The following is a 20,030-nucleotide window of genomic DNA, read 5'->3' as shown; positions in this document are numbered from 1 at the left end:
GTTCCACTAGCAAATTTATCATGAAACTTCACCCTCATTCTTTGTACATCCACATCTAGTAAGCATTCATCGTTTCAAATTAGATGTTCCACTAGTAGGCTTCCGCAAATAATTTTTTGGATATTTCTTACAATATGCCCTTTCTTTACCATCATCAGTTTTTTTTGTTACAAAGTATTTCCACATTAATGACTTCTTATGTCTTTTTGGATGATGAGAAGAACTTACTAGTATTCTAGATTGTGATGCTCTTGATGATGATTTTCCATCAACGCCACTAGGAGGTTTTTCTTCATCATTCGATTCATTCATCACTTGTTCTGCAAAAAACAACACAAAACCCATGAGATGTTTCTGACACAACTAACATTCACTCAAAGCCACACTCAATTCATATAGATAAACCTCAGATGCATAAATATGATCATTTCAATTTAATCAACAGTTCCAGGTGCATAAAAATGAAAATAGTCTTGTTAATCAACAGCCAAACCGAGTATTTATTCGATTGCATTAGCCAATATACAACTATTGAAGCCAAGGTACTAGTCGATGAACATGTGAACATGTGATCCAAAATTAAACACATAGAACACACAAATGATCATCTATGAAAAAACTAAGCTAGAATAGAGAAAAAATAAGGGAAACCCACAACTTAAATCGATCTAGCAACGTTATTACAATTGACTTCAATCGATTTCAAAGTTCCATCAAAATTACCAATACCACAGATGAATACAACAAGCGATCTAACAAACCCAATAGAAGAACCCTAAAAGACATAAGCAAAAAATTTGGGAAACCCACACCATAAATCGATCTGGGAACGTTATTCATACCCATGTATTCAAAAATTTGAGGGAGATCGAAGAAGAAGGGGCCAGTGAGAAGCTTTGAGTCGGTCGAAGTAGAAGAAGAAGAAGTTTAAGTCGGGAAGTGGGAGAGAGGGCTTGGTTTTGTTCTTTTGGGTTTGTTCAATTTGGTTTAAACATTAAATTGAAAGCAAAATTGGTTTAATTTGGTATTCGAAATCAATTCAACTATGTTTGGTTTGGTTTTAGTCAACCCATCAACCATTTTAACCCAATCCATTAAACCCATAAACAATTTTGACCCATTAAGTCATTAAAATCAAATTATCAATTCAATAAATTTTTGGATTGGTTTGGTTTGAGTTGATCCATAAATTTGGATCCATTTTGACACTCCTAACCGCATTAAATATCTGTTTGTATATAAATATAGGGTCCTTGAGAACATGAAGGATAGGGATACCGATTTCATACTTCTTGACCGCTTGATCCATCTTATACGCTATTTTATACATTCTTGCTACCATATTTTTACTATCTAAACACGTATTCGCTTTATAATTCTGACTATTAGATTACTTTTCATCTCATTCATAGATTTATATTCAAGGATTGGATCCGATATCCACATAATTGAATTTGTTTAAAACGAATGACGCGACGCCACACATATTTTGATCTAAGAACCACTTTCAAAAAGATATTCACTCGTGTGAAAGGGAAATCTCACTTGATTTCTAGATTATGGAATCCATGCAATACTTTGTCGATTGCATGAAGATATGAATTCAACGGAATATGCAAAAAGGAAATAATAAACAAGACACAAAAGACAAAACTTTTGTATAAGAAACTAAACGTTTTTGATTCATTAATTTTTTGATTTTTACATTAACACAAACGAGCCTTCCATATCTAATTCATGGTGTGATCTATATAAAAATAAAATATTCAAATTAAATAAAAATCAATTGACATAATGAAAGGAGCGTAATTGTTGATGATCAAAACCAATTGTCGATATTGTTGGAGATTCATACCTTGAAGGCTTTAAGAATGTGTTAGTTTATCTTTTAGACTAAAGCAGAGGGTCAAGAAATTTATCCCAAGGTACTTTATAACTTTCTTCCTTAATTATTATTCATATTTAATGATGGGATACTTTTCTTGTTTTGACCTAAAAATGTCTCTAAAAATGAAGTATTCCAACTAAAAAATCTTAGTTTTAACTATTAAACTAGCAAATAAAAAATAGTTGAGAGCACATATGCCTTATTTTGTTTATGGTCAAAGTTCTACCATCTCCCATTTAATGATCTTCTACTTTTTGCCAGTTTTGTTTATATATAATATTTGAGTTCTCTTTAACTTTCTGTCACAACCTTTCCATAATATTTCAGTCAAACATTATATTTCATTTGTCAGTCAAACATTTCAGTGTGCTTAATGCGTTTCCTTTTCTTTTCTTTACATCAGTGTACAATTTATAATAAATTTAGTGTTTCCAGAATTAAGAACTCATAAAATGTCTACAAGAGTTAGGATGCCTCTTTTAATGGTTTTCTTACATCTATTGTTTTCAGCAACAATTCATGCAGATCAAAATGTTATGCCTCTCAAAATCTTCAAGGTTAGCTTTAAAATATAACCAAATTATTTTTCTGATATACTTAATTAGTTTAAAATCATCATATTTTATAGTCTAATATGTTTTATGGAGTCAGATTAACTTCATTTATAATCTTAATCATTATTTGTTATTTGCAGATAAGTGAAAATGTAACATATGATTGCATTGACATTTATAAGCAGCCAGGACTTGATCATCCTTTGCTCAAAGATCATACAATTCAGGTGCATAAACGTTTCATAATGCATCTCATATGCACATTTATTATGATATAAATGATATTGAATTTGAATATATTATTTATTTTTTTTGAAAAGTTGAAACCATCAGTTTCAAAACCTGAATTGAAGAATCAAACTGGCAACAATAAAACATATAAGAGAAAAATGGGATGTCCAGATAATACTGTTCCTATATTGAGAAATTCAAAAGAATACATTAACAACACAAAACTTTACACCGAGAAATATTTCCATGCACTTACAGGTGATAGTCCTGGAACACATGTAAGCATAATTTTCTCTTAATTCCTTAGATCTAATAACACTTTACATGCTTATTTCAGATATTAATATAAATGTTATTGTAATCGACTTTTGGTATATTGCTGGAGTAAGATCACGTGATGGTCCATATCGTGGTGTAGAAGGTTGGATTAGTTTACATAACTTAAACATCGGAAGAGATCAAGCTTCATATACTCAAATATATATAGGCAGTGGATTGAATAACCAAGTTAACTTTATCCAAGCGGGTTGGATGTTAAATGTAACATCCGCGAACCAATTTTTAAGGTTTTGGTGTGGGTGTCGATCGACACCCTTGGTGTATCGATCGACACCATGTTTTCTGGTTTGGTCCGGTTCGTTTTAATTGCTGTTTGGTTCGGTTTGGTTCAAGGAAAATCCCTAAATCGTGTTATAAGTGGAGAAGCGACAAATTAAGGGTTTTAGGGTGTCTTGTCGCCGTTTTCAGAGATAGAGAGAGAGGAGAGAGCCTATTGTGGTGTGAAGGAGATTAAAGGAGAAAGATTAGAATCATTAGGGTTTGGGAGGAAACAGTTTCGGCATATCAAATCATTCTCAAAGGTAATGAAATTTAGTAGGTTTATTCCCAAGTCTTTCATCGTCATTCGTCGTTTTACAGAAGTAGATTTGGATTTAAACTCGATGAGTTATTGGCAGTTTCGTGAGACACGTTTTCTAAGACGCGAGTTGGGACCATCGGAGATTGTAACTGAGATCGTGGTCTCGTGTGGTGCCTGATCGTGCTGAAATTTTGTGGGAAGCTTCGTGACGTCTAGGGGTAGCTTTTTACCGGAGCGATTTGATAGTTAACGGTTGGTTTTTATTTTAGGGTTTCGTCTTTGAGACTGTTCTTTTCTGATGTTTCTGTCCAGTTTTGCTATAAGTCGTTTTTGGTTGTGTGGCTTGTTGTAGGGCGTTTCTGGGCTGTTTCAGACGTTAGGAGGGTCTCAACTGGTTGTATTGGTTGTTATAATCAGTTGATAAGGTGAGTGCTTGACCATGGTTGATCTAAGCATGAGATCTCTCTTGTTTGGGTGTTTTCTTTGTTGTTTGTGTTGTTTTGTTGCTTGGGTTCGTTGCTTTTGTGATTCCCAGTGATTTCCGAGGTAATTGGGTGAGTTTGAGATGGATTCGAGATGATTTGGAAGGGGAGTTCGACGTTCGTGTTCGCGCAGATCGTGTCTGTAGAAGAGGCATCGGTCGACACTGTTTAGCATCGGTCGACACCATTGTTTGTAGTATCGATCGATACCGTGAGGCATCGGTCGACACTGGTCTCAGCCGAGACTTGTTTTCCTGGTTTGATGTATTGTTGTGTGTTGTTTGTTTTGCTTAAACATGAGGGTCTCATATGCTTGTGTGTATAACCTAGTAGATGGGAGGACGGCCTCACTAAGTATTTATGATAATACTTACGCATCTCAATTGTTGTTTGTGGTGTGCAGGTAAAGGCAAAAGTGTGATCGTGGAATCATGGCGATGAGGAGGAGGATGATCTAGGGTCTCGTTTGTGTGTTATTGGATTTGTTGGTTATGTTGTTGGAACCTTGGTTAGTGTTATGGTAGGTTGCCGGATAGAATGGTTAGGAATGTTATTGTATTGATGATTTGTTGGTTTTGTATTGTTGGTATGTTTCCGCTGTGCTTAATGTTATTGCTGGTTTAATGTTGAGTTGTCGTTTGGGTTGGTTAATTAAGTAGTATGGGATGCTTAATTATATATTGTTTTTAATTATTAAAAAAAAAAGGGTCGGGTTGTTTCATTTTGGTATCAGAGCCCTTACGGTTCTAGGTTTGGGTTCACTAGGCTTTGTGCTGTAGATGTTTGGGATTTGCATGCTTGAATTTATTATGTGAGTTAGTCAATTGTGTGTGGCATGGAGTCTTAGAACATCCTCTTCGAGCCTTCAATGAGATTCCACGGTGAGTTATTGTTATGTTTCTTTGTGTGGTATTGATTTATTTTCTGCTTGTTAGCCTCTGCTCTTGGAAGATCAGTGGTTAAGGTGTTTGAGTAGTTGGTCGTGGACGGGGACGTGGTCGTGGTCATTGTCGGGCGGGTCCCGAGGCCAGCGAGTGTGTGGTCCAGAGTTCCACGAGGAGGTACGTCAGAGGGTCGCAAGCGTATCAGGAGGGACCAGAGGGGATTAGCCGGTGAGCGTGCCGGGTGTGCTGGGAACCCAGGTGTGGGGTTGCAGCAGGTGGAGCCCAGGGTCGAGATGATCGCTTGGCAGATCTGTTGGCGGGCTGTTGGAGCGGTTACCGAGAGGGGTACCAGTGTAGGCTCCAGTTGTGCCGCATGTGGCGGGGTGCAGTCGAGGGCTGCGGATGTTGAGGACTTTCCACCTTATGTTAAGAGGATGGAGCGGTTGTAGATGACCGGTATGAGATTATCCTCAAGAGGTATCGGGCCTAGAGAGGCGGATAGGTTGACATATTGTAACACCCGCAAACCAATTTTTGGTATTTTGGTAAGGGTGTCGATCGACACCTTCTAGTGAGGCATCGATCGACACCAGTTATGGCCGGTTTGGTCGGTTCAATTTTAACTGTCCGGTTTGCGTGGTTGGTTTAGGGAATCCCTAAATCGAGTGTAAAAGAGGGGAAACGACCTAGGGTCGTGTTTTTGGGGTTATTTGGCCGCTTTTAGAGAAAAAGAAAGAGAGAAAAGTGTTCTTGAGCTTTTGGGAAGAGATTGAGAGATTCCTTGCTGTTCTTGGGAGATCTAAGGCTGGGAAGGTGTTAGAAGCTTGCTAGGAGTGAGGGAATTCGTCCTTGTTGGTCAGAATCTTCTTGAAAGAGGTGAGTGCATGACCATGGCTTATCTAAGCTAAGATCTCTAGATTCTATGTGATTTGGTGCTTATGTGGTTGTTTCTTTGAGTTCCCTATGGTATTTTCGTCGCTGTTGTGGCTGGGTTTGGCTTCTGGGAGTGCAAGGAGCGGATTGGAGAAGATTGGAGGCGAGATTCGGAGTTTCTAATCGAGGGAAATCGCTGCTCGGCATCGGTGTCGGTCGACACCAGTTGGGGTGTCGGTCGACACCAACGCGAGGACGGCTCGGGACTTTGGCGAGTGTTGATCGATGCCATGTGGAGGTGTCGGTCGACACAAACTAGGGTTTTCGGGAGTGTCGGGCAGGGTGTCTGATGTGATCACGGGTTCGACCCCCTGACCAAGACGCCCGAGACGTCCCGGACGGCTCCGAGACGCATGACCGAGAAGCATCGGACATGGACAGAACGCCTATCTCGAACGCGGCCAAGGCACCGGCGACCCTCCCAGGAGCCTCAACGCGACCAAGGGAGCTCCAACAAGGCGACCAAAGAAGAATCAACTTGGAGGAACAAGACAAAGTCACCTCTTGAGTATTTCAAGGCCGAGCTTCAACCTACACACAAAAGGCCCGAGGATAGCATCACCACTTAGGCACATTGAGCCGCGACCAGCTTTGGGAAGCTTGAATTGAGTGTCTTCACCATCACGCCAGTGTGAAGACATCCCTAAGCCATTAGAAGGAGCTGTACTCTTTTTCCTACTTTGGGTTTGTCCCAATGGGTTTACCAAAGAGGTTTTAACGAGGCAGCAAACTCTAGTGCATCTCCACTTTGATCCCACTTGGCTCATGACTTGGAAACACTTATTGACATGCTTAGGAGCCAAGGAAGTGAAGATCCTATCCACGTTCAGCCAATGACGTGGCCACCCTATCCCCTTCCCTTCTTTTCTTTTGAATTTCTTCTAGATCCCTCCATGACCGTTAGATTGGTCTTTGCTTTGCTTTATCTTTGCTTTTGCTTTTTGGCCATGTGTATGGTTTAGATCATGGCCACGTCCCTAGGGTTTTTAGAGTCTCCTTATGTAAGCCTCACTATATAAAGGCATCAACCCTCATTGTAAAAGGCAGACTTGAAAGAAATAGAAATTTTCACAAAGAGAGATTCTTTGTTCTTGTCTCACCTGTCTCCTTAGCCTAAGTCCGGGACTTGGCTCTTGAGAAACCCTAAGAGATTCACAAACCGGGTTTGTAATCTCTTAGTTGACCGTATCAAGAGGAGAGCCAACCCTCTTGTGTCGTCGCATCAAACCACCTCTATTCCATCGCCCATATCTTTCGTCCCACCGTCCCAACCTCGAGTTCTCTTCCGCCAGCTCTCGAGTCTATCATCGTTTCCACTTCGCCAGCCTCGAGTTCTTTACCATCAGTCCTCGAGACTTCCCAGTACCATCTCGCATCGCTTCCACCTCCGTTTCCCACCGAGTCCTGCCGCTAGCCGTATCTGCTCAGCCGCGTCCGTACGTTCCGAGAAGGCTTCACGACCGTTTTCACAAACCGTTCGTTTGAATCTCCTCAACTCCCGTTTCTGTCGTTTGAATCCTCTCTGGATTCGAACCCTTGAAGCTTGGTCGAGGAAAGTCCCACCGATTCTGACTTGACCGAAGTCACACTCCTCCATCGACCCATAGCCGCGTCCGGCGGTCACATCAGCTTGGTATCAGAGCTTCAAACGCTCCTACAAGGTTGTGTCGATCTAAAACTCTTCTCTTTTGTATAAAGCTTGAATCTTTAGGTTGTTAGTTCGTTTGTTTTCTCGGTTGTTAGTTTTCCTTTTCGTTTCTAGCTTGTTTTTGTTCGCTCTAGTTTGTTCTTGCTGTTCTTGTTTTGTTCTTGTGTGTTCTTAGTTTGTTTGTCTAGATCTTTTAAAGGCTGTGTTGCTTTTTGTTTTGCTGTTATAGGGTGCTAGATTCGTTTGTGCTTTGCTTTAGTTGTGTTTTGGTGTTTTTAACCTTGTCGCTTGGTAAATATAAAGGTGAAAGACATTTGGTTTCTACCACTTGTTTTTTCCTCTTTAATTTCTAGCCAAGTCTTTTGAAATTCAAACTGGTCAAAACCGTGTTGAATTTTCTTGTGTGGTCTAGGACTAGTTGCTTTTGTGTGTAGAGAGATTAGCCACCTCTAAAGTGCTTTTGGTCAAGACCACAACAAATGTGGACGTGGATAGCCTTCCTTTGAACCTTGTGGTCCATGGGAGAGTTGTCTTCTTGGCTTTTAGTAACTTGCTTTTACTTTTGCTTTTGGCTTTAGTAGATAGAGTTGCATCATTTTTGTTTAGTTGTTTCGTTGCATCATTTTGGTTTAATTTGTTGCATGTGTGGCATTGTTCATCATTTATCTAGGATGTTTGCATCTTTGTTCATCTTTGTTTTGCATTTAATTTGAAAATTGCTAGAGTTTGTTTAGGAATTGAGTTCTTGTTTATTTTGGTCATAAAGCAGTTTTTGTCTTTTAGTGTTTTGCTTTTGCTTTTACTTTTTGCTTTTGTTTAGTCTTAGGTTTGAATTGTCGTGAGCTGTCCTCAATCATTGCTTGGTGAGATAAATATCTCCTTGTGGTCCATTTGAATTTAAAGATACTCACGAATATTCTTTTGTTTTGACGAGGTACACCACTTGCTCAGCCAGCACATCACGTACGGACCAAGACGCGTCAACAACCGAGGATCAACCTTCGGTCGTGTAGCCGCGTCAGCAAATCTTCAACCAACCACCATTGGTCGTTCGTCCTACTGTCGTACCACTGTACCGCCGACGACTTCCGGCAGCCGTCCGTACCATCAAACGCACCTCGTTCCAAAGCCGTTTCCAAAACCGCGAACAATATGCCACACTTGATCGTACACTGATCAAGCATGGAGTTTGATGGAGACGAATCTGATATGGAATCGTGGTGTGATGAAGAACTTGGCCTGGAACCGGAACAAGAGGCCACCGGCGATGAATATTGGTCCGAAGAGGACTATGGCGAGGAGTTAGATCAAGGAGAGCTCGAATGTGGACCGCCAGACTGTTATTGGCCGTCCTTGTCACGAGCTACCCGCGTTGAAGAACCAAAGGCGGGTCTATATGAAGATTCCGATAGTGATGACTGGGTTGCGTACACTAAGAAGCCGAGGCACCGATCCGTAAGAAGAAAGGAGCCTATTCCCAGGCCACCCAGCACAGCAGACGCGTTGATCTCACTCCAACACACGCTTCGAGACCTCAACGATAAACTCGACCGAATTGAATCAACAACAATTGGTCAACGGGTCGAGAGGAGCTCGAGTGATCACCGAGGTCGTAACCGAGGCATCCCTACCTGGTCTCCAAGTGCTCCCACGCGAAGACAGACTCCACGGCACCAAAACTATGAACCACTTCCTACACCGGCATCGCGATCAAGGCATCATTCGGCCTATGTTGAGCAGCCAAGCAGGACGTATGCGCGTTCCGCTCAATACCGTGCACCAGTTCCAATGCCGGCCCCGCGAACAAGCCGTAACTCGGCCCCTGCCGAGAGTTCAAGGACTTATGCGTCCCTAGTGCCGTTCCGTGAGCCGCCAGTACAAAACAAGGAACTATTCCAGGACGTGGTCAGCGCTGCAACCATACCAAGTCCAAGGAGCCATGCGCCGCCAGTTCAGCACCGTGAGCTGCCCACACTGTGCAAGGGACCGGCCAAAGGAGGAATTTGGGCCGAGGATAAACCAAAACCGGAAGCGCCAAGAACGAGCATCGAACATCACACAGACCAAGACCGACTTGACACTCAACCACCACCTCCGGAGCAAGGCGTGGAGCAAGAGTCCTCTTTCGGGAAGTGTGACAAGTCTCTGGTCGAGGCCAAAGAGGAGTCAGGCCGTGTGTGTAACGCCATAACCGACGGTTGCTTGATAATGGAGAGTTTCAAGCAAGCTGAGCCACCGAAGATGGCCACTGAAAGGTCTGTCCATCCAGTGATATTATTGACTACTACAAGTAGTACGCTCCAGCTGGGAGTCGCCAAGACCGAGCCATCTCTCTCCACTTTTAGCGCCAAGACCTTTACCGCACAAGGTCATATGGCGATGCATTTGATCAACTTTGGTGCGGACCAAAACTATGTGTGGCATCCTGGAGAGCGTCTACAACCTACCGCGGCCTACAAAGGGATCAAAACACCATTCACCGCTAGCCTTATCAGGGGAGTCCTATCCTTTACCCTTAAGGCTCTACTATTTTCCTTTGATCCCGGTAATAAGCCGCGAATGAACTTGTGATGCTACTGATTTGGGTCTTCTTATGTTGAATCAGGTGGAAAGCAAAGTTTTGAGGTCAAAACTTCTAGAAGAGGGAGGGAATGATGTGATCACGGGTTCGACCCCCTGACCAAGACGCCCGAGACGTCCCGGACGGCTCCGAGACGCATGACCGAGAAGCATCGGACATGGACAGAACGCCTATCTCGAACGCGGCCAAGGCACTGGCGACCCTCCCAGGAGCCTCAACGCGACCAAGGGAGCTCCAACAAGGCGACCAAAGAAGAATCAACTTGGAGGAACAAGACAAAGTCACCTCTTGAGTATTTCAAGGCCGAGCTTCAACCTACACACAAAAGGCCCGAGGATAGCATCACCACTTAGGCACATTGAGCCGCGACCAGCTTTGGGAAGCTTGAATTGAGTGTCTTCACCATCACGCCAGTGTGAAGACATCCCTAAGCCATTAGAAGGAGCTGTACTCTTTTTCCTACTTTGGGTTTGTCCCAATGGGTTTACCAAAGAGGTTTTAACGAGGCAGCAAACTCTAGTGCATCTCCACTTTGATCCCACTTGGCTCATGACTTGGAAACACTTATTGACATGCTTAGGAGCCAAGGAAGTGAAGATCCTATCCACGTTCAGCCAATGACGTGGCCACCCTATCCCCTTCCCTTCTTTTCTTTTGAATTTCTTCTAGATCCCTCCATGACCGTTAGATTGGTCTTTGCTTTGCTTTATCTTTGCTTTTGCTTTTTGGCCATGTGTATGGTTTAGATCATGGCCACGTCCCTAGGGTTTTTAGAGTCTCCTTATGTAAGCCTCACTATATAAAGGCATCAACCCTCATTGTAAAAGGCAGACTTGAAAGAAATAGAAATTTTCACAAAGAGAGATTCTTTGTTCTTGTCTCACCTCTCTCCTTAGCCTAAGTCCGGGACTTGGCTCTTGAGAAACCCTAAGAGATTCACAAACCGGGTTTGTAATCTCTTAGTTGACCGTATCAAGAGGAGAGCCAACCCTCTTGTGTCGTCGCATCAAACCACCTCTATTCCATCGCCCATCTCTTTCGTCCCACCGTCCCAACCTCGAGTTCTCTTCCGCCAGCTCTCGAGTCTATCATCGTTTCCACTTCACCAGCCTCGAGTTCATTACCATCAGTCCTCGAGACTTCCCAGTACCATCTCGCATCGCTTCCACCTCCGTTTCCCACCGAGTCCTGCCGCTAGCCGTATCCGCTCAGCCGCGTTCGTACGTTCCGAGAAGGCTTCACGACCGTTTTCACAAACCGTTCGTTGGAATCTCCTCAACTCTCGTTTCTGTCGTTTGAATCCTCTCTGGATTCGAACCCTTGAAGCTTGGTCGAGGAAAGTCCCACCGATTCTGACTTGACCGAAGTCACACTCCTCCATCGACCCATAGCCGCGTCCGGCGGTCACATCAGTGTCGGTCGACACCAGTTTGGTGTCGGTCGACACCAGATAGTCAGTGTCGATCGACACCATCTGGTGTCGGTCGACACCCCCTTGTTCAGTTACGATGGATGTTGCATGCTCTGTATATTGCCTGGTTTGTTTTATTGATTGTTGTTTGTGGCATGTAGAGATCTTATTGCTTGTGTGTATAGCCCAGTAGATGGGAGGATTGCCTCACTGAGTGTTTATCAAATACTCATGCATTTCAATATGTGTTTGTGGTGCAGGTAAAGGCAAATTGTGTAGCGTGGAATCATGGCGATGAGGAGGAGGATGATCTAGGGTCTCGTTTGTGTGGTGCTGGTTATATTATTTATGTTGGAACCTTGGTTAGAGTTGTGATAGGTTGCTGGATAGATTGGATAGGAATGTTATTGTATTGATGATGTATCATTTCTGTATTATTGGTATGTTTCCGCTGTGCATATTGGTTGTTATTGGTTTAATGAGGAAATGGTGGTTTGGGTGGTTCAATTAAATAGTATGGGATGCTTAATTATATGTTGTACTTATTATTAAAAAAAAAAAAAAAAGGGCGGTCGTTTCATTTTGGTATCAGAGCCTTTACGGTTCTAGGATGGTTAAGTGGATGGTTAGAGCGGTTAGGAATTTAATTGGGTGAATTATTTTCTTTTTGCTTGATGCATGATGTTGTGTGATGGAATTGATTATGGGTAGTTAGTCAATTTGCATGTGGTATGGAGTCCTAGTATCATCCTCTTCGAGCCTTCAATGAGATTCCACGGTAAGATGTGTGTTTGTGTGCGATTTTGATTTGTGTACTTAGCTTTCTGTTCTGGGTAGCGCAGATGGTTAAGGGTGGAGCTGTTGCTGGTCGTGGACGCGGACGTGGTGGGGGTCGCGGTCCTGGTCGTGGTCGTGGTCGTGGTAGGGGCAGAGTCCCAGCAGTGAGTGAGTCTGTTGAGCAGAGTGTGACAGCTGAGGGTGTCGGCGAGTCGCAGGATTTCCAGGAGGGGTCCATGAGTGTGGCCGGTGGTGGTACTGATAGGACCGTAGGCGCTGAGGGGGTCAGTGCGGGCGGTGTCGGTGCTCGAGTGGCCGGTGGTGCTAGGGTTCCGGGTGTGGGAATCCCAGCAGGTGGGGCTCCTGTGGGAGGTGTGGACCTGGCGGGCTTGTTGACACAGCTGTTGGAGCGGATACCAGGTTTGGGCCCGGCTCAGGCTCAGGTAGTGCCACCAGTGGTGGTGGAGGAGCAGCAGCCAATGGCTGCGGATGTGAGAGCTCATGCTCGTTATTTGTCTATGCTGAAGGAGATGCATAAACTTTATACTGAGAGGTTTTCGGGTGGTACAGACCCTACTATGGCGGATGCGTGGAGGACGAGTGTGGAACGTAAGTTCCATACTCTGAGATGTCCTGAGGAGTTTTGGGTGGACATAGGGGTCCATCATTTGAGTGGTGATGCTGAGGTGTGGTGGAGATCGGTGGCTGCTAGGAGAGTGCAGCGGGAGATGACTTGGGCTGACTTCGTTTTGGAGTTCAACCGCAAGTATTTTCCTAGAGAGGCATTGGATCGTTTGGAGGTGCAGTTCCTTCAGTTGTCTCAGGGGACACGGTCAGTGCGGGAGCTGGACTTGGAGTTCAGTCGACTTCTTTGTTATGGGGGTCGGGCTATGGAGCCTGAGGAGGCTCAGATCAGGAGGTTCTTGAGGGCCCTACGTGATGACTTGAGAGTTCACTGTAGAGGGAGGAGTTATGCTACGCGTGCAGAGCTGGTTGAGACTGCAGCAGAGATTGAGGAGGATATCCGGGCACAGTCAGTGGTGGCCAGTCCAGCGGTTCAGACAGAGGAGACTTCGGAGCAGAACAATCCAAACAAGGGTAACAAGTCGGAGCAAAGGCATAAGAGAAAGCGGGAAGACACGTCAGGTATGCAGGAAGGTGGGCGAGGGTGCTTCGGATGTGGGAGCAAGAACCACAGGTTGGCAGACTGTCCCAAGAAAGGTGATTCACAAGAATATCGTCGATCGTGTTAATTGTGGAGAGGAGGGGCACATCAGGCCTTTCTGTCCTAAGTTGAGACAGATGATGGGGGGTGCGGCACAACCGAAGGGAGGACCGGGTGCTCAACTCGGAGATTAGTTTGGCTTCTGATTCTTTTTATTTCAGCTACGTATTTTCGTTTGGAGTTGTAAACGTTTATTGCACTTGAGGTTTTTAATAAAATGCAGTTTTTCTTTTTTTGGTTTTTGGAATTTGTGGATCTTGTGGAAAAGAAAATCGCTCGGGAATTCTATAAATGGAAAGTTTCCATGCATAGGAAGTTTCTAAAAACATAAAGTTCTAGGAGTAGTTAGAACTTGTGTTAGTGGGAAGGGTGTTTTTAAACACCGAGGAGTTGGGATGTTAGTAGTGAGACCTGGGGGTGGTCATGGCTGTGGTGATATTCTCAGAGAGGATATGGGGTCGGTAGGACATTGAGATGTTCTACGCGGATCACGGGGGTGGTCTAGGTTGGAAAATGCTTATAGACGTTATGACCGTTTGCTTGAGGGACGGGGGGTCCTGAACAACTCATAAGGAGATGGGGGTTCTCCTGAGGGGACGGGGGGTTTCTTGGATACCGATAGCTCGAGGGACTGCGGTCCTGAGGGTGGCAGAGGAGATGGGGGTTCTCCTGAGGAGATGGGGGTTCTCCTGGTACCGTGATCTTAAGGGTGACGACCCGAGGGTGAGACAGTATGGCTCAAAGACGGGGGGTCTGAGAGTGTGATCGGTATGGCTTGAAGTTTGCGACCTAAGAGCAGATAAGTTGGTGGCAAAAGTGTCAAGGGCGTGGAAATAAGAATGGTAACCGGATGTGGAATTATGAGACTGATGGGGGTTCAATCTCAGGGTTACGGTTGAGATCGGAAGCGGATCTCGGGATTGATGGGGGTTCAGTCTCGGGGTTTTCTATGTGTTGACCGGGAGGGTCAGGTGTATGCTGGTCGGGGGGACCAGAGTGGTGATGACCAGTGGGTTCAGGGTGGTTTGGACCAGTGGTGTCCTTGTGGTGGCAGACCAAATGGGTGGATGGTAGGAACCGTTGCGACGGTGTTTTGGTGAGTTTGCGGATGAGTGGCGGTGTGTTCAGATTCGAGGACGAATCTTCTGTTAGTGGGGGAGAATTGTAACACCCGCAAACCAATTTTTGGTATTTTGGTAAGGGTGTCGATCGACACCTTCTAGTGAGGCATCGATCGACACCAGTTATGGCCGGTTTGGTCGGTTCAATTTTAACTGTTCGGTTTGCGTGGTTGGTTTAGGGAATCCCTAAATCGAGTGTAAAAGAGGGGAAACGACCTAGGGTCGTGTTTTTGGGGTTATTTGGCCGCTTTTAGAGAAAAAGAAAGAGAGAAAAGTGTTCTTGAGCTTTTGGGAAGAGATTGAGAGATTCCTTGCTGTTCTTGGGAGATCTAAGGTTGGGAAGGTGTTAGAAGCTTGCTAGGAGTGAGGGAATTTGTCCTTGTTGGTCAGAATCTTCTTGAAAGAGGTGAGTGCATGACCATGGCTTATCTAAGCTAAGATCTCTAGATTCTATGTGATTTGGTGCTTATGTGGTTGTTTCTTTGAGTTCCCTATGGTATTTTCGTCGCTGTTGTGGCTGGGTTTGGCTTCTGGGAGTGCAAGGAGCGGATTGGAGAAGATTGGAGGCGAGATTCGGAGTTTCTGATCGAGGGAAATCGCTGCTCGGCATCGGTGTCGGTCGACACCAGTTGGGGTGTCGGTCGACACCAACGCGAGGACGGCTCGGGACTTTGGCGAGTGTCGATCGATGCCATGTGGAGGTGTCGGTCGACACAAACTAGGGTTTTCGGGAGTGTCGGGCAGGGTGTCGGTCGACACCAGTTTGGTGTCGGTCGACACCAGATAGTCAGTGTCGATCGACACCATCTGGTGTCGGTCGACACCCCCTTGTTCAGTTACGATGGATGTTGCATGCTCTGTATATTGCCTGGTTTGTTTTATTGATTGTTGTTTGTGGCATGTAGAGATCTTATTGCTTGTGTGTATAGCCCAGTAGATGGGAGGATTGCCTCATTGAGTGTTTATCAAATACTCATGCATCTCAATTTGTGTTTGTGGTGCAGGTAAAGGCAAATTGTGTAGCGTGGAATCATGGCGATGAGGAGGAGGATGATCTAGGGTCTCGTTTGTGTGGTGCTGGTTATATTATTTATGTTGGAACCTTGGTTAGAGTTGTGATAGGTTGCTGGATAGATTGGATAGGAATGTTATTGTATTGATGATGTATCGTTTCTGTATTATTGGTATGTTTCCGCTGTGCATATTGGTTGTTATTGGTTTAATGAGGAAATGGTGGTTTGGGTGGTTCAATTAAGTAGTATGGGATGCTTAATTATATGTTGTACTTATTATTAAAAAGAAAAAAAAAAGGGGCGGTCGTTTCACATATGCAGTTGGAGCAGATAGTTCTCTGCTTGGTGGTTAATCCAGTTGGATATAAGTTGAGTGGGCAGGTGTAACATTGCAATGTTATACTCGGACCACAGGACGTAGTTGTGTCGAGAGATGTTTATAGTCGTTAAGGATTGTTGCTCCTGAGGGGATGGTGATTCCCCTGAATACCGATAGCTCGAGCGGCTGAGGGCTCCGAGAGTGGCAGAGGGGATGTTGTTCTCCTGAGGGGATGAGTAGTTCCCCTGATACCGAGATCTTGAGGATTGTGGGCCAAGAGTGAGACGGTATAACTCGAAGACGCTGGTCTGAGAGTGAGATCGGTATGACTCGAAGGTTGTGACCTAAGAGTGGAAGAGTTGGGAGCAAGCAATTCCTAGGACGCGAGTATAAACATAACGATTGAATGTAGACCTTGAGAGATTGACGGTGGTTTAATCTCGGGTTTTGGATGTGTTGACCTTTGGGACAAGGTTTTATGACCATAGCTGATGTGACCGCCGGATGCGGTCGTCTACCGAGTTGCACGGACGGACGGTCGCTGCGGACGGACGGAACGAAACTCTCTCGAGCCGAGGAATTTAGATGAGGCTTTCCTCGGACAAGGCTCGGAGATTTGAATCCAGTAAGGAAACAAACGGTGGATGCGAGAGATGAGCTGAAACGAACGAGCGGATCGAGAGATCCAGCCTTTGGTCTCGGCTTCGGTCGAGCAGTCTCGGTCGCGGTACGGACGATGCAGAAATCGGTTCCCGGAGTTTGAAGGTAAACTGCGGGAACGGCTCTCGGCAACGCGGCGGTAAGAATCCTTGGTGATGCGGTAAGGATTCTCGGTGATGCGATAAGGAAGGTGGAATCGAAGCGAAAGTACAACGAGCGGTAGGAACCGGACGTGATACGGTAGAGATGGACGCGAAGGTGGTTGAGAGACGTCCGAGAGAATCGAGTGTTCACGGCCGAGTGGTCGATCCCGTGATCACATCATTCCCTCCCTCTTATAGAAGTTTTGGCCTCAAAACTTTGCTCATCACCTGGATCAAAAAGGAAAAAACCCAAAAATCAGCAGCATCAAAAGTTCAACGGCGGTTAATTTACCGGGATCAAAAGGAAACAGTAAGGCCTTGAGGGAAAAGGATAAGACTTCCCCGGTAAAGCCAGTGGCATTGAGCGCTGCGATCCCTTCATGAACCGTGGTTGCTTGCTGAGACTCTCCTGGATGCCAGACAAAGGTTTGATCCGCACCAAAGTTGAATGAACACGTCGCCATAGGACCATGTGCGGTAACGGCCTTGGCGCTAAGAGTGGAGAAGGATGGCTCGGTATAGGCGACTCCCAGCTGGAGCTTACTACTTGAAGTAGTCATGAACAATACCGAGTGAAAAGATCCATCAATGGCCATCTCCGGTGGCCTAGCTAACTTGGAACTCCCCATTACCGAGTGATTACCGGATATGACTTCGATTGCGCGGCCAGAATCTCCTTGGACTTCGGTTGATGGCTCGGTACGCGTCCTGGGTAAGGATTCGCGTACTATGGTCGGCTCCGGACGTGGCGGTCGAGTGTCGGTTCTGCCTCGACCGAGAGCGGTAAAGAGTTTACCGTGGTCCGCGTAATGACCCGAACTTGGACCTCCGAGTGTAAGAACTTGTCGGTATGGGGGCTCGGCTGGCGTCTCTACGATTCCTCCCGGGTCAATGACTTCTTCTGGACAGATTTGTCGATCGAAATCACGTCCTAGGCTCAGCGTACGGTTAGCTTGCGTTGTTGGTGCGGCGTTCTCAATCAAGTCGGTATTCGGCTTGTTCCGCGTCAAGTCACCTTGTTCCGGCTGATGAAGAACTCGCGGGACTGGTGTTGGTACAGTTACAAGGGCCGAGTGTTGGTGCCGTGATGATTCTCCCTGGGTGTAAGATCTCGCTGCCTGGCCCAACATTTCTCCAAGGTATTGGAGTTCAGATCGGATAGAGATCAACTCGTCCGTGAAATTTGGTGCTCCGGGAAGTTGCACTGGCTTCCTTGCGGTTCGCTCCCTTGACTTAGTCCGAGAAACCACAATGCTCGCCTTGGCTTTATCTCGGTCGCGACTTGACGGGTTGATCGGTGTTGCGCGTGGTGACCAGCTCGGAAGTCCTTGGTTCCGAGTGCGGCAAGCACTTGACTTGCTCGATGATGCGTGCGATGGAAAGGTCGGGATTGCTCGGGTGCAACTCGAGTATTCCTTCCACGGCTCTCGATGATATGCGGACGGCGTATAGTAAGAACCCAGGTCATCATTGTCGGAGTCATCATAGCGGTTCGACCTTGGCTCGCTATGGCGCACAGCTCGGGACATTGATGGCCAATAGTAGCCCGATGATCCTCGATCATGTTCCATTTGGTCAGGCCCTTCTTCGTAGTCCTCTGCGTACCATGATGCGTTCTCGGTAGCCGCTGGCTCTGATACCAAGCTGATGTGACCGCCGGACGCGGTCGTCTACCGAGTCGCACGGACGGACGGTCGCTGCGGACGGACGGAACGAAACTCTCTCGAGCCGAGGAATTTAGATGAGGCTTTCCTCGGACAAGGCTCGGAGATTTGAATCCAGTAAGGAAACAAACGGTGGATGCGAGAGATGAGCTGAAACGAACGAGCGGATCGAGAGATCCGGCCTTTGGTCTCGGCTTCGGTCGAGCAGTCTCGGTCGCGGTACGGACGATGCGGAAATCGGTTCCCGGAGTTTGAAGGTAAACTGCGGGAACGGCTCTCGGCAACGCGGCAGTAAGAATCCTTGGTGATGCGGTAAGGATTCTCGGTGATGCGATAAGGAAGGTGGAATCGAAGCGAAAGTACAACGAGCGGTAGGAACCGGACGTGATACGGTAGAGATGGACGCGAAGGTGGTTGAGAGACGTCCGAGAGAATCGAGTGTTCACGGCCGAGTGGTCGATCCCGTGATCACATCAATAGCGGTTATGAATGTTTGGCTGTGCACCAGGATTGTGAGGCCGGTGGTGCCGGAGTCCCGGGAAGGGGAGTTACAGCAGGATTGAGCCGGGAGAGGCATGTTTGCCAGATACATAAGTTCACGAAAAGCCTTCATGGCAGGATAAAGTAATCGTTGTAACGATGCTGGATGAAGTTCATTGGAGATGGACAGGGTTGCTAGATCAAAGATTTTGGTAAGCTTGTTGGAGGGAATAAGTCAAGTGGTTTGAGTTAGCTGCCTGCAAAGCATTTGACGCGGTGAATCAGAATATGCGAACGTATGGTACTTGTTTGTTTTATTACGCTCGTATTGATGATTTACTGTGGAGAATTGCCAAGTGGAAAAGCTATTTCTGGAATAAGTTATCTTGGGGAAGTTTCCCTAAGTGGCAAGTTACTAGAGGTTCTTGGACGAACAAGAGGGTTGATATTTAGGTGGCGGCGAGTTGATGTCGGCATACTTGAGTATTTGTTTAGTTGAGCTGAGGAAGCAACTAGAGGATTTATGGAGCAAGGGATTTATACGTTCTAGTGTATCACCGTGGAGAGCACTGGTGTTATTTATTAAGAAGAAGGATGGGAGTTTCCGCTTGTGCATTAACTAATGGGGTTTGAACCGGGTCACTGTCAAGAACAAGTACCCTCTTCCCAGGATTGATGAGTTGTTGAATCGGCTGGGAGGTGCTACTCGGTTCTCTAAGGTAAATCTGGCATCGGGTTACATCAGATACCGATAGATGAGGCAGATGTGAGGAAGACTGCTTTCAGGACGAGCTATGGGCACTATGAGTTTGTGGTGATGCCTTTCGGATTGACTAACGCGCCAGCAGCGTTTATGAGATTGATGAACAGTGTGTTTCAGGAGTTTCTGGATGTATCTGTCATCATTTTCATCGACGATATCCTGGTTTATTCTAAGAGTCCTGAGGAGCATGCAGCGCATTTGAGGGCAGTTATGGAGAAGCTGCGGGAGCAGAAGTTGTTTGCTAAGTGGAGCAAGTACAGTTTTTAGCAGCGTGAGATGGGTTTTCTGGGTCACATTGTTTCTGCATAGTGAGTTTCTGTAAATCCGGAGAAGATTCAGGCTATCAGGGATTGGCCTAGACAACAGAATGTCACTAAGATCAGGAGTTTCCTTG

General features: G+C 45.8%; 1 protein-coding gene across 5 annotated transcripts; it reads left to right on the top strand.

Moving 5' to 3' along the window:
* The first annotated feature begins 2,272 nt into the window (after positions 1–2,272).
* LOC104787514 (uncharacterized) lies at positions 2,273–10,919 on the top strand. 5 transcript variants are annotated; one of them, XM_087450930.1, is made up of 8 exons: positions 2,273–2,445; positions 2,583–2,669; positions 2,763–2,931; positions 3,011–3,213; positions 3,346–3,533; positions 3,630–3,784; positions 3,885–3,957; positions 8,414–10,919. In XM_087450930.1, the coding sequence occupies exon 8, from the start codon at positions 8,662–8,664 to the stop codon at positions 10,048–10,050; it is 1,389 nt and encodes a 462-aa protein (XP_087307056.1). In that variant the 5' UTR covers positions 2,273–2,445; positions 2,583–2,669; positions 2,763–2,931; positions 3,011–3,213; positions 3,346–3,533; positions 3,630–3,784; positions 3,885–3,957; positions 8,414–8,661; the 3' UTR covers positions 10,051–10,919. The 5 variants fall into 5 exon arrangements, with proteins under 5 accessions (XP_087307056.1, XP_087307059.1, XP_087307057.1 ...); XM_087450933.1 differs by lacking the exon at positions 2,763–2,931 and having other exon boundaries at positions 8,431–10,919; XM_087450931.1 differs by lacking the exon at positions 2,763–2,931.
* Positions 10,920–20,030: the final 9,111 nt, after the last annotated feature.

Source organism: Camelina sativa, chromosome 5 (genome assembly GCF_030686135.1).
Source record: "Camelina sativa cultivar CO46 ecotype springtype chromosome 5, ASM3068613v1".
NCBI lineage: Eukaryota > Viridiplantae > Streptophyta > Magnoliopsida > Brassicales > Brassicaceae > Camelina > Camelina sativa.
Note: the sequence above shows the minus strand (reverse complement) of the source record. Positions and strands in the feature narration are given on the sequence as shown.